Source organism: Pelobates fuscus, chromosome 8 (genome assembly GCF_036172605.1).
Source record: "Pelobates fuscus isolate aPelFus1 chromosome 8, aPelFus1.pri, whole genome shotgun sequence".
In the NCBI taxonomy this organism is placed as follows: Eukaryota; Metazoa; Chordata; class Amphibia; order Anura; family Pelobatidae; genus Pelobates; species Pelobates fuscus.
Window position 1 is genome coordinate 61,380,969 of NC_086324.1, and position 14,885 is coordinate 61,395,853.

General features: G+C 42.2%; 1 protein-coding gene across 1 annotated transcript in view; it reads left to right on the top strand.

Moving 5' to 3' along the window:
* Positions 1-1,598: 1,598 nt before the first annotated feature.
* PTTG1IP (PTTG1 interacting protein) overlaps positions 1,599-14,885 on the top strand; it is a 29,797-nt gene continuing 16,510 nt past the window's right edge. Inside the window, exons 1-2 of the mRNA XM_063428720.1 lie at positions 1,599-1,746; positions 7,937-7,989. Coding sequence (XP_063284790.1) covers positions 1,650-1,746; positions 7,937-7,989 — 150 coding nt within the window. The 5' untranslated portion in view covers positions 1,599-1,649. The remainder of the gene's footprint in view (positions 1,747-7,936; positions 7,990-14,885) is intronic.

The following is a 14,885-nucleotide window of genomic DNA, read 5'->3' on the forward strand; positions in this document are numbered from 1 at the left end:
CTCCCTGTTACACCTCTGCCCCAGACACACAAACTGTCACGCATAAACAAACACTGACACATATAGATACAGATACACACACACCTGCAGATACACACACAGATGCAAACACTGTCACATGCAGATACACATACTGACATACATACATACATACAGGTACAGATGTACAGACACACAGATACAATGATACACAAACATACAGATAAAAACACTGAGATACCAACACAGACACACAAAACATACATACAGGTACACAGATACAAACACTGACACACATACATATACAGACAGAATAAAACCCTGACACATGCAGATACACAGACACACACACACAGACACACATACTGTTACACAGATACATACCATGACACAAAGATACATACACTGACACATATGCAGATACAGTGAAATATAGATACATACACTGACACACATGCAGATACATACACTGACACACATCCTGACACACAGATACGCACCATGACACATAGATACACACCTTGACACACTTGCAGATACACAGACACATAGATACATACACTGACACACTTAAGGATACACATCCTGACACGCATGCAGATACACAGACCCATAGATACATACACTAACATACAGATACAAACCCTGACACACAGATACACACCCTGACACAGACACATAGATACATACACTGACACACGTACAGACACATACCCTGACACGCAGATGCCACACACAGACATACAGATACAGAGATACAGACACTGACACATGCATATAAAGACATACAGATACAAACAATGACACACAGACAGATACATACCCCGACACACATACAGATACATACCCTGACACACACTGACACATGGATACATACACTGACACACTTAAGGATACACACCCAGACACACATGCAGATACACAGACACATAGATGCTTACCCTGACACACAGATAAATACCCTGACACACAGATGCACACACTGCTACACAGGCACACTGACAAACAGATACACACCCTGACACATAGATACACAGTCTGTCCCTCACACTCACTCTGTGTCTCTCTCATTCTGCATGTCCCTCACACTCACTCTGTGTGTCTCTCTTATTCTGCATGTCCCTCACACTCACTATGTGTGTGTCTCTCATTCTGCCTGTCTCTCACACTCACTCTGTCTCTCTCATTCTGCCTGTCCCTCACACTCACTATGTGTCTCTCTCATTCTGCCTGTCCCTCACACTCACTCTGTGTCTCTCTCATTCTGCCTGTCTCTCACACTCACTCTGTGTCTCTCATTCTGTCTCTCTCATTCTGCCTGTCTCTCACACTCACTCTGTGTGTCTCTCATTCTGTCTCTCTCATTCTGCCTGTCTCTCACACTCACTCTGTGTCTCTCATTCTGTCTCTCTCATTCTGCCTGTCTCTCACACTCACTCTGTGTGTCTCTCTTTTCCATTGCTGTTCGCAAGTGTGGGCAACAGGTCAATGGGCGGGGCTACACATGGGCGGGGCTCTCCGTGTTTTGCCTTCCTCTGCTTTTTTGATTGGCTCACTATGTATTTCTAGGGCGGGGCCACGCAGTGGGCGGAGCCGTTGAGATTGCGATAGGGGAGGGGGAGTAGAAGTGATCATAACACCGGTTGGGAGCTCCGAGGGCGGTTGACAAGATGGAGTCCGTGGGTCGGTGGGTCACGGTCACGGTGGCGCTGTGCTTGCTGGGCTGTGTGGCCGGGATCATGGCCGATACAGAGTCTGATACTACAGGTGAGCTCGGAGAGGCCTAAACAAGCTCTACTTACTTTACATAGAGAATATGTCCTCCCTCTCCAACACAACTCAGTACTGGTACTGGACCCCCAGAATTGGCTAAACTCCTTCCCTACCTCTGTGTTACAATGCCAGCTCCTTGCCATGCTCACTGCTCAGTATTACAGGAGTTGTAGTACCAGGACAGGTGGGAGGGTCTGTATATATATATATATATATATATACTCCCCCCCCCTTCCCCCCCCCCCACCTCCCCCATACATTATACTTTTTATACAGTAATATCTACAAGGATACATTGTTAGCTTTCAGATTTGGTAAAGTATCATGGGAGTTGTAGTTCATATACTACTAATCTGACTTGGTTTGGGCTACTCCTACTATTAGAGATTAGCACTCCTTGTACTGTAATAACTCTCCTACCCCCAGGGGATACTCGTACTGTAACTATGTAATAGGGAGGGGGGGGGGGGAGAATCTCCTAATATCTGTTATCAATAAAGGATATCCAGGCTTCCTCCCTCCCCTGGAGGTGCTCTGGCTTCTACTATAAGGTGAGAGGCATAAATCCCTCCTAAAGGGACTCTATGGGCACCAAAATCACTTCATCTCAGTGAAATGGTCGGGATGCCATGCTCTCGTAGCTTTAACCCTGCCTGTTGTGCATGAAACACAATGTTTACATTGCAGAGTTGACATGAATCATACTGACAACCACTATAGGCGTTTCTGCCCCAATAGCAGACTTATTCAATCAGATGTTCTCATAGAGATAATTTGATTGGCCCAGTGGGGTGTTTTGCTGCGCTTGTGCACTAACTTCCTAGTGTTCTTCCTAGTGTTTAAAGGACCACTATAGTGCCAGGAAAACCTACTCGTTTTCCTGGCACTATAGTGCCCTGAGGGTGCCCCCACCCTCAGGGACCCCCTCCCGCCGGGCTCTGGGGAGAGGAAAGGGGTTAAAACTTACCTTTCTCCAGCGCTGGGCGGGCAGCTCTTCTCCTCCTCTCCTCCCATTCGGCTGAATGCGCACGCGCGGCAAGAGCTGCGCGCATTCAGCCGGTCTCATAGGAAAGCATTATCAATGCTTTCATATGGACGCTTGCGTGCTCTCACTGTGATTTTCACAGTGAGAATCACGCAAGCGCCTCTAGCGGCTCTCAGTGAGACAGCCACTAGAGAATTTGAGGGCTGGATTAACCCATTTATAAACATAGCCGTTTCTCTGAAACTGCTATGTTTATAAAAACATGGGTTAACCCTAGCTGGACCTGGCACCCAGACCAAGCTGAAGTGGTCTGGGTGCCTATAGTGGTCCTTTAACTATGGGTTTGACTGAGATTATCTAAACGGATGATCTCAGACTAAGGGACAGAAGGGCATTGTGGAGAGTTGAAAATTAAGTAAATCTCCAACTTCAAACCATTGTGGGGTGATCCTTAAATAGGTGTTTGTTTTCCTTTTAACCCCTTAAGGACCAAACTTGTGGAATAAAAGGGAATCATGACATGTCACACATGTCATGTGTCCTTAAGGGGTTAAAGCAGCACTGTCACACGGGATCCACTGTAGACCTCAGTGCAGTACTCCGGAGTACCGCAGTGATGTAAGCTCTTGGCACTTCAGGAGCAGAAGAGGACCGGACAGAAGAAAATGGCGGCACCCACAAGGGACCCCTGGATCATCCGCGGCAAATTAACCATCAGGGCTCTTTGACAATTATGCTAAGCCATTTGGAGACAGTGCCGCTTCAAAGACTTTTTACATCCAGCTTTAGAAAATTGTCCCCCATTCTGTCCACAAAGGCAGTGGTTCTTAAAGGGACACTGTAGTCATTAGAACCACTGCAACTTAATGTAGTAGTTCTGGTGCAAAGAGATTCAGTTGTTAACTCTGCGTTTTCTGAGGAGGGTACACAAAACCTTACTAAGCAGGGCAACAGTATAACATTAAAAAACAGGTTTGTATTTTTTAACATTAGAGTGCTTCTTAAAATCTTGTTTGTTAGAGACCCTTATTATGAACATTGCATTGTTTTGGTTAACCATTTTTCAAATGAAAAATTAAATCCAGACTCAATCTGGGGGGAACTCTTCATCCAAATCACAACATTAAAACAGTAGTTTTGATGCTTGTTGTCCTTGCAGGCTGACCACTGTAAACATTACCATTTGTGATAAGTCAATGCTTACTTTTGGAAATCAGAATGTAAAAACTGATATCCAGTAGGTGCAGTCAATTAGACAGCCACTAGAATCACTTCCTGTTGAAGGCATCATGAATGCTTTGAATACTTCTTATAGACATGTTTAGTCACCAAACTGCATTTTCTTAAATAAAATCCAAAAAACTGAGGCAAAAATAGGTGATAATAAAATAAAAAAAATCAAAGTCAGCCTTGGTCAGAGAGAGTAATCCTAACAGACTGGATTCAGTGTTTCTCTATGAGATGTATCCAATTGGCCGAGCGCAGTGATTTCCGTGCATGCCAAGTAGATCTCTAATGCCTCTCCGTGAGAAGCTGTGGATTGGACCAGAGATCATCCTGATAGATGATATCCAAAAAGGAAAAGCAGTTGTCTTGGTATTTTCCCTCAATATTGATTTAAAACATTATAAAACTTAAAGGACCACTCTAGGCACCCAGACCACTTCAGCTTAATGAAGTGGTCTGGGTGCCAGGTCCAGCTAGGGTTAACTAATTGTTTTATAAACATAGCAGTTTCAGAGAAACTGCTATGTTTATCAATTAGTTAAGCCTTCCCCTATTTCCTCTAGTGGCTGTCTCACTGACAGCCGCTAGAGGCGCTTGCGTGATTCTCACTGTGAAAATCACAGTGAGAGCACGCAAGCGTCCATAGGAAAGCATTATGAATGCTTTCCTATGTGACCGGCTGAATGCGCGCGCAGCTCTTGCCGCGCGTGCGCCTTCAGCCGACGGGGAGGAACGGAGGCGGAGAGGAGGAGGAGAGCTCCCCGCCCAGCGCTGGAAAAAGGTAAGTCTTTACCCCTTTCCAGAGCCGGGTGGGGGCACCCTCGGGGCACTCTAGTGCCAGGAAAACGAGTATGCTTTCCTGGCACTAGAGTGGTCCTTTAAGTCTGCTTCCACACTGACTCTTCACTGCTGTCTTATCCGCCTAATGTGAAGTCAAGATTGAGGGGACATGGCAGACGTGCAGCAATTTCCACAGTTCAATGGTTTTCTATGAACCTAATCCAGCGCTTCTCTCATAGCATACTTTACCTGCGTCAAATAGATTCAATAATTTAATCTATTTTATTTCAAAGCCCCTAGAGGTGGAGGAATTACACATTGTTAACAATGTTGTATCTGAGAAAAAGGGCAGTTTATATTTGCAAGACTGTAGGGTCAACAGCTGTGCCCCAAAAGATGAAATGATTTTGGTGCTAAGACTGTTAATTAAAAGTAGGCAGTTGTGTGGTGCCTAGTTAAAGGGTTACTACTTTAACTGCTATTTTCAGATGTTTTATTTTTCTTTCTTTAGGTTTAATATATGTATATCTTCAACACCCTGTGTTTTTTGCTCAAATAACCTGTGAAAATAATATAAGCCAGGCCCTAGAGTCCCTGGTCGTTTCCCTGCCTTCAAGCAGAAACGCTGCAAATTAAAGGACCACTCTAGGCACCCAGACCACTTCAGCTTAATGAAGTGGTCTGGGTGCCAGGTCCAGCTAGGGTTAACCCATGTATTTATAAACATAGCAGTTTCAGAGAAACTGCTATGTTTATTAATGGGTTAAGCCTTCCCCCAAATCCTCTAGTGGCTGTCTCATTGACAGCTGCTAGAGGCGCTTGCGTGATTCTCACTGTGAAAATCACAGTGAGGGCACGCAAGCGTCCATAGGAAAGCATTGTAAATGCTTTCCTATGCGACCGACTGAATGCGCGCGCAGCTCTTGCCGCGCGTGCGCATTCAGCCGACGGAACGGAGGAGGATCGGAGGCAGAGATCTCCCCGCCCAGCGCTGGAAAAAGGTACGTTTTACCCCTTTTCCCCTTTCCAGAGCCGGGTGGGGGCACCCTCAGGGCACTCTAGTGCCAGGAAAACGAGTGTTTTCCTGGCACTAGAGTGGTCCTTTAAGATTCCTTCCTCGGCCCTCTGTGTTGCAAACAAGCGGCAACAAATGTCACACTAATAATTTTGTTATAATTAAACAAGTGTATTGCATATTAATAACCTGGAACTTTTATGATCATTATTCTAAATATGTTGGTACCTTTTTTAAAAAAGAGCTAAATTATGTTTGTGGTCCGCAGAATTCAAAATGGTACGTTTTTAGTGGTCTGTGAGGTCCGAATGGTTGGTGATCGCTGGACTAACTCCAACAATATCGGAGAGGCCAAAGTTTGACAACCTTGAAGAAGAATGCTCTCATGCCCAGTGATTTAATTGGACTATTAATATGAACGAATAACCCTGTCCCAGTAACTGATTTAGAATATCCCTGTAGTTTACTAAACTGGTGCACACATAGCATAATTGATAAATGGATACAAATGCTCCTAGATACTGTTTCTACTGTCTGTTCTGGAGGAGCTAGTTCCACAATATATTCCATAATTCAGATTGGTGAGTTTTCAAGAATGTCACTCGTCCTCTTGGATCTTTTACCCTTCTGATTTGTCTGTAGCAGTATGATCAGTTTGCCAGAGGGGTTAGAAGAATGAACTACATTCCCAGTGTCTATTCACACTTCAGCAAAACAAACCTGCATGATTTAGCAGCTGTTTATTTAACATACCTCAACAACCTGCTCTCTGAGGTTAACTACTTGGCTGGTAGTTTTACTTCCTGTTTAACTGTTTGCTTGGCTGATTTCAGATTACATCAGTGCTTTTTTTTTTTTTTTTTTTTTCATTTTGACAAAAACAATAAATGATTCACGTTTTATGTTGTTGTTATTATTATTATCGCCATTTATATAGCGCCAACAGATTTCGTAGCGCTTTACAATAATATGAGAGAGGGGATTTAACTATAAATAGGACAATCACAAGAAAAATTACAGGAATGATAGGTTGAAGAGGACCCTGCTCAAATGAGCTTACAGTCTGTTATTTTCAGCATGTGTACAAATGACTTATTTTGTGTTTTTACTCCTTGTAGTTGATTTTTATGTCTGTGCGTAAATATATAATCTCCAACAAAAAATTGATTACAATCCACCTATGTGTGCACCAAAGACATTACAAAATCTTTTAACTTGCCTACAATGTGTGATGTCCTTTTACCAATCTGTTTATTCATATCTCCGTAAGTCACACAATTTGGTTTTGGATACTGGATCTGTTTCCTGTGTTTATTGCAATAGTTCTTAAAAGAGCACTATAGTGCCAGGAAAACAAATTTGTTTTCCTGGCACTATAGGTTTATTAGGTGCCCCCCTCGCGCTGGTGACCTCTCCTCCCCCTGCCGACGTCCGCTCCGCATGCGCGACCAGAGCCGCGCGCGCATTCAAACCGCCCATAGGAAAGCATTACTCAATGCTTTCCTATGGATGTCAGCGTGTCCTCATTGCTATTTCCGCATTGAGGATCGTGGTAGCAGCCTCTAGTGTCGGTCAGGGAGACAGCTACTAAAGGCTGGATTAACCCTCAATGTAAACATAGTTTCTCTGAAACTGCTATGTTTCCAGCTGCAGGGTTAAAACTAGTGGGACCTGGCACCCAGACCACTTCATTGAGCTGAAGTGGTCTGGGTGCCTATAGTGGTCCTTTAACTCTTTGTGGATTAGGGATATAACACCCACTGGTCCTGAGATGGACATTTTTACAATACGCCTGTAGACCTGTAATTTCCCCCTATCTGGTTCACTATGCTATGGACACTGTCACAAACATTTGTATTTTACCAACTTGAATAAAGTCAGACTTGAAATGCATATTCTGGTTGTGTGTGTGTGTGTGTGTGTGTGTGTGTGTGTGTGTGTGTGTGTATAAACACACCAACACCTGTTTCTTCTTTATTGAAAGATGTTTGTGCATAATGTACATTTTATCATCCACATTTTGTTTTTTGTGTGCATATTTCATATAGAGCATTTTAGTTAGCTACTACTGTGTTGTGGGGAAAAAATGACCAACTGAAGGTTTTATTGACAAGTGTAAAGCCATGTCCAATAATGTACGTCTGCCGTTATTAATTATTATATTCTTGTTGTTGCAGTGTGTTCCCAATTGACTAACACAAGCTGTGAGCAGTGTCTGAAGAATGTCAAGGTTAGTGATCAGATGTGATATTTTGGATATTATAATAAAATGAATTTATCATTAAAGAAACAATGTGACTCCATGAACATTCCCTTCCAACAAATGTATTTAGTACGAGTCATATCATCGGACATAAGCATTTAACTTGTTTTTCTTTTATTTATTTTATATAGTTGGTTATAATTTGTAAATATGGCTAGGAAGCGAATAATTTTCAAGTATTCTAGCCTCGGTGGTACAATTTGCTGCAGGTGTTTGTATGCACACATTTTTTGGGGAGAGTGAAAACCTGTTTTAGCAATATATCATACTAGCAGTAGGTCCTGCAAAATTCATTTTTATATTTGTGTTAATATAATACAAGCAGTTGTAGCTATGGAACATGTCCAAAAACAGAGCATTTTACCTGCACAGTTTATCTCCCAGTACGCTGATCTACGGGGATTTAAACTGCATAAACAATCCAATGCACATATCAACAATCATTATAATTAAATTTATTAAAGCTGAAAATCTCAAGATTTATGCTACTAACAATGCCTTAAGATACTCACTACTACAAAATTGGAGAGTCCAGAGCCAGCATGAATTTTTACTTGCCAGTGCTAAATTTTCACTTGCGAATGGCTAGTGGTGAGTGTAAATTTTGAGCCATGTATTTATATTTAAATCTGCTCCTGAATAAATCGATCAGTCAGGAATTTACCTGCATAGTCGTACTCAGTGACTCTACTGGTATATCCCACTAATCCCAGCTGGATCGATTAGTTTGGGAGTACATTAACCCCTTAAGGACACATGACGTGTCTGACACGTCATGATTCCCTTTTATTCCAGAAGTTTGGTCCTTAAGGGGTTAAAAGGAATTTGTTTAGTTCTTTACCAGGTGAGATGAATTTCTACGAAAGTTTTTAACTACCCCATGCACTCTTTAAAAAGGTATTAAACTTCCCTTTATTGCAGCGCCATCTGGGTCTGCCGCAGCTGGCTCCGCCCCCACTCCGCTTCCTTGGCCGAGATCATCAAAATTGATCTCAGCCAATCCACATTAGAAGGCTTTTGCACATACATCGCAAAACGCCACGCTGCGCAAATCCGCATCTACTCATTGAATCAATGCATCTCTATGATGAAGTTCAGCACCTCCATACAAAGCGGGAAGAAGCTGAACGTAATATGCAGCACTGACCCAGGAATATAATACATTTTAAGGTGTTCCTGCTCCTTGTTCAATCACCCTGAGGCTTAAGGAGCTTGTTTTCCTGTGCGTCTATTTTTTTTTGTTTCGTAAGTAACTAAAGTTTGTACATTTGCCAAGGAATATGCAATGAACATGTTTTAACTATGTATTTTCTGAATAATGTTTTTTTTATTAGTTATGTTTGGTAGGAATAGGCAATTGAGAAGGACACTTTTAAGTCAACTCGCCCTTTACATTTCAATGCATTTAATTAATAGCTTCTGAAAACTGCTTGGATTACATTCGCCACCCTATAAAAATTCAAGTGATCGCTCTAATCTAATATTTTCTTGGAATTAATAGGAGAATCTGTACTCCCTTTGACATCACTCAATGGTATATACTGTGCACTTAAAGGGGTACAGCAGAGACGGGGAACAGATTATTGTCTAGTATACCCTTGGCTGGCATCTATAGTTAATTTATTTTAGAAACCAGCATACTGGTAAATCTCACACTTGGAGGAAATGATACAATATTCTTTATTTTATTCTAGTATCTACAGGCTTTTGACCAGTCCTCAAACTCTGGTACCCCAGATGTTGCTGAACTACAACTCCCATGATTCTTTGAATTACATAGATAGCCAGAGAATCATGGGAGTTGTAGTTCAGTAACATCTTGGGGGCTGGAGTTTGAGGACTGGTCAAAGGCCTGTAGATACTGGAATAAAATAAAGAATATTGTATAATGGTTTGAGGACCCATGCCCTACATTATGCAGTATTCATATTATCATGGAGTTTGAGGACCCATGCAGTATTCATGATTTCTAAAAACTAAATACTGTACTTCTACAATATTTGTTTTGAGAACGCCTATAACATAAAATGTATACTTTTTAACTGAAGTGCCCCTTTATGGTTTGCCTGTTCTGTTTCATGCTAAGGTATTTCTTGTATGAGTTTAAAGGTAATGTGCTCTGGAAACCTGTTCTACAGATTCTCTGGAATCTCTGACGAGCAGAACTGGAAGGAAATGGAATTGTACACAAACATCCCCTCCTCACTGTGTTTGCATTGAATACATAATGTTTATTCCAATTTATGGTAGGAAGTGTGTCCTACTCACAATCCCCATCATACTTTACATGTTCTAATGTGGATTATAAATGGTTTTGTAATCCCAATCGGAATTTTATTACAATGTTTAATTGTTCAGTTAAACCATTCCTCGTCTCTCACAAAGCTGTGACCTCCTAATCCTGCAGCTCTGCTTTCTAAGCACCAAACATCTAAGAACTAAAGCTCAGAGTAGCTTGCTAAAGTGTGTTAAGGGTTAACTGAAGCGAGTTGTACTTGGAGTGTTTCTTTAATAAGGTAATGGTAAAAGTTGGTTCTGCAACAGTTTTTCAAACGTGCACTGTTACTTTACTGAGAGGGTAGTGGATGCATGGAATTGCCTTCCAGCTGAAGTGGTAGAGGTTAACACAGTGAGGGGGTTTAAGCATGTGTTGGATAGGCATAAGGCTGCGACAAACTCCCCTTTTCCTATGAGTTTGCCACAAGTTTTTGGAGGGGCCTGTTTGCCAGCCTCTTGCCCCAGGACTATGGCCCATGTATTAGACCTGGCTTCAGGACTGTGGAAAGGCTTTGTTCATGCCTTTTCCCCTCTACGGTTCAGTTTATCGGGCTACCAAATGGATTATACTTATGGTGTGCATTTACCGAACAGTCAGACCACACGCAAGTGCAGTGTGCAGCTTATTTACCTCCCAGGCTGGGAGTTAGCCGCAGCCAAATTGCCGAACGGCTGGGTGGTCTCCGTTTGTGTAGTCGAACACGTGGTGGCGGCTATCTTGTTTAGTCGAACGTGTCCAGCCTTGTTTTGTCGTCGAGCGCATGGAACTAAAATCGGACACTCGACTGCACGAACACTGCTGGGACTTCCACCTCCATTTAGGTTCGACTAGAATTGCATGAATGGAGCGCCATTCGGTAGAAATATTCTACCGAACCAGATGCACAAATTGCTCCATTCGACAATTTGAACGTTACTTAGACTGTTGAAATAGACCGTCCGCACAGCCTAATTCTCTGGAACTATTTTGTGTATGAAACCATGCGTGCGGTCGGTCAAAAAGACTTCCAGGGACTTCCTGAATCCCTGCTCTAAACTGGGTAATTTTTGCATATGTTGTTCACCCAGATCAGGGCTATCAGGGGATGTGATGTATTTTGGGGTACTTATGAGACTTTGTAAAATATGTGTGTGTTTGTTTGTTTTTGGCCTGGAGATAATTGAGTTATTACAGTATCTGACTCCATTATCTCACAGGCAGAGAGGAGGGAATTATTTGTTTTGTAATGGGAGTGTCACACTTTGTTACTGTATTGTTATTAGCTGTAAACGTCGTGTCCCTGTCCCCCACAAGGTCCATGTGGGAGTGCCCCTTGCATGGGGACTTGCATAAAAGGCCAGCTGTGGCTTCCATTAAACAGACTTGTTTTACCCTTCATGAAGTCTAGACTCATGTTTGGGGGATTGGATAACTACATTCACTCTAGGGATTGCTATAATCACTATACTCCCCTGAGTATAATCACTAAGCTCTGGTAAGAGTTGTTCCTGCTACACTCTCTGGACTAGGAGTGGTCTACCTACTGGAAACTGGATCCTGGTCTTGGGTCCAGGGTGGGTGGAGGACAGAGAGACCCCAACCAAGCTGTGGCGGTTTGTGGGGTTTACGGTGGTTATGGTGTTCCTGTGCAGTGCTTATTGTACTAGGAAGCAGCAATTGACTGAGGTATCCGGTCTGGGTGCCAGGCGGTCCGTCACACGATCCTAGACTTAAGATAAGGCCAGGGACTAATTCAAAGTATTCCGAAATATTGGGCAGAATAGATGGGCTGAATGGTTCTGATCTGCCGTCACATTCTATGTTTTCTATTTAAAATTTTAGGCCAAACTAGAAATATTTTCCAAGTCAGCTATGTTTCCAGTTTGGGTATTCGTCTGGAATTTCTGGCAGCTCAGTCTTTAGTGAATAACCCTGGATGTAATTCAATCTCTTTTTTAATAAAGGTTGGACTTTTTGTAAAGTAATAACTTGCTGACGAGATGTATGGCAGCTCAGTCGTATAAAATCCTAGAGCCATTGTTGCTGCATGAGATAATACTTCTTCCATTGAAGTTTGTAATCTGTCGCTTGAGAATTCCACAAATCAAGAGTTACATCATATATGATCAGTTTCCTGTGAGTCATGGTAGACCTGCCTAGTCATGTGTTACAAGCATTTGAAAAGGACAAAGTAGCTTTTGTATTGTGGGGTTAAAAAGAACTTAAACTATTCTGCAATATACTATATAGTATTTGTTCTGTTTAAAGCTTTTAATCACTCCTTTTTATAACTATATTTAACAGCAGTTGCTTAAGACACACCGTACTATGCAGCGGCCTATACTGGTTATGGTGCTTGGAGTATTCTTTTAATATAATAGAATAATATTTTTAAATTAAAACAAAGTACTAAATCACAATCTCTGTATAAGTTGACTTCAACTGGAGGAACGAAAATCATAAGCAAGTCCTTCTAATCGGGTTCAAATACATGGCCAACTGAGGGCATTCAAACTATAAAACCAGCACTACTGTCCTTCATCTTGAAATTGGTACCTGGATTAATAAATCTAATTGACATGCTGGAGTTATTCTGGGAACCTGTATAGTGTCCTTAGTGCAAGTAGGTCTGGTCTGCTATGGCATTCTGTAGATAAGAGAGTAATCCCAATCTGGTAATACAATTCATGGTCATTATTTAGCTTTTTTTTTTTTTTTTTTTTTATGAAATATTCCTTCTAGTACGTGGTCTCTTCTTTTGCCAGTTCTCCAGGAAGCCCAGTTTGGTGAATACATTTTAATGATGGGGAAGTGTTACGTATGTTGCTATTACACGTGACACTTGCACTCCCATGAGCTGTGTATTTTGTTTCACTTAACCCTGTAACTCAAGAAATGAGTCCCATTAGTGAATGATAATCTACTAGAGGTAACTCTTGATATTAGTGCCTTTTGATGTACATGTAGAGAAATCATGGGGAAAGTAAGATTTAAACATTAAGTGGAAACGGGATATATGTTAAGGCCATAGGCGTGTAGTTGTGGGTGGGGTTTATCCAACCATAAAACTGCCCCATGGTTAGTACCTCTGGACCACAGGTGTCCTGAGGAAAACTTACCTTCTGGTCCTCAGTGCTACCGGGTCACAGCATACTGTGTGAGGTGATGAGTAGGAAAGGATTGCAGTGCCGTGAGTCCTTCCCCTGGTGTTGGACCAGCGGATGAGGGTAGGCTACACCCCTCGGTGATTCGACTACCCGCTTGTACTGGGTTTTCAGTTTACTGCAGTCTTATGCAGGCTCTGCTATCCGCCTGTTTAACATGGGGTTTTATTATAGGGTGTGCCGCTACATTTCTTTGTCTAAATGCCTGTTCCTGCCTTCTCCTGCTTTTTTTTTTTTTTTTTTTTTGTCATCTCAATTTTAACTCCACGGTCAATAAATACTTCAAAGTAGTGTCTTGGATGTTCGTTTTATTATAACTTTCTAGGTTTTGAGTAAATCTATTTCCATATATGGTTTTTATGTGGTATGTAACGTAACTGCTTTACACAGATTTCATGGTCTGCTGCATCCAGTACGATATGGTAAAGCTACCACTTAATGTGTAATGAGATTATACTACTTCTAGTAAATAGCCATTGTCCCTCAGAATTGACTACAATTTTTAAAAAGGTACCCAGAAGTGGCTTTCTGCCTAGTTCACCTGGCTGTAGATGGAGAATCCCCTCATTGTAATGCTGAGGGATGCATGGAGCATGCGGTCTGCCCCTCAAAGTTGCTACGTATTGCCACCCAGCACTCTGATTCTTGGGGGAGTACCGGTTATAGAGAACCATGGACGTGGTTTGCAAACCAAATACTGTGGCTCCAGACCAACATGAATCCATTTTCCCTCCTATCCGGTCCCATAATACAGCCTTATCCACCACCCCCACACTACAGCCCCTAAAGGAACACTACAGCATTGGGAATAACATGTATTCCTGGTGTTGGTGTTCCCCCAACCTATTGAGGGGAAAGTTGGGGTGAAGCCATGAGGGTTTGAAAGGAGTATTGCTTAATACTGCGGCTGCTCCCCCTCCCTGGCTGCCATCATTCAGACTGATGATTTTAACCATAGGGAAGCATTGGGAGGCTAGCACAGCAGCGTTTGATTGACCGGGCTTACTCTGTAATCACAGTGAAGTAACTCTATTAGCTATCACGTGTTTAACCCTGCAAGCGATGCATTGCCGTTTCTACACACCTGCGATGTATGAAATTGCAGCGTAAATTCTAAATAGCCAATACAACATCCTGGTACACTAAGTATATATATTTTTTTTTTTTACATTCAAATTATATGATAGCAGGGAGCCTCAATGACATGGCATGATGAGTTATTATTATTATTATTTATATAGCGCCAACAAATTCTGAAGCACTTTACAGTGGGTGGACGAACAGACATGTAGTTGTAACCAGACAAGTTGGACACACAGGATCAGAGGGGTTGAGGGCCCTGCTCAATGAGCTTACATGCTAGAGGGAGTGGGGTAACGTGACACAAAAGGTAAGGATAGTATTAGAATAGTGACAGTTGCAGAAGAGGAATCAGACGGGAG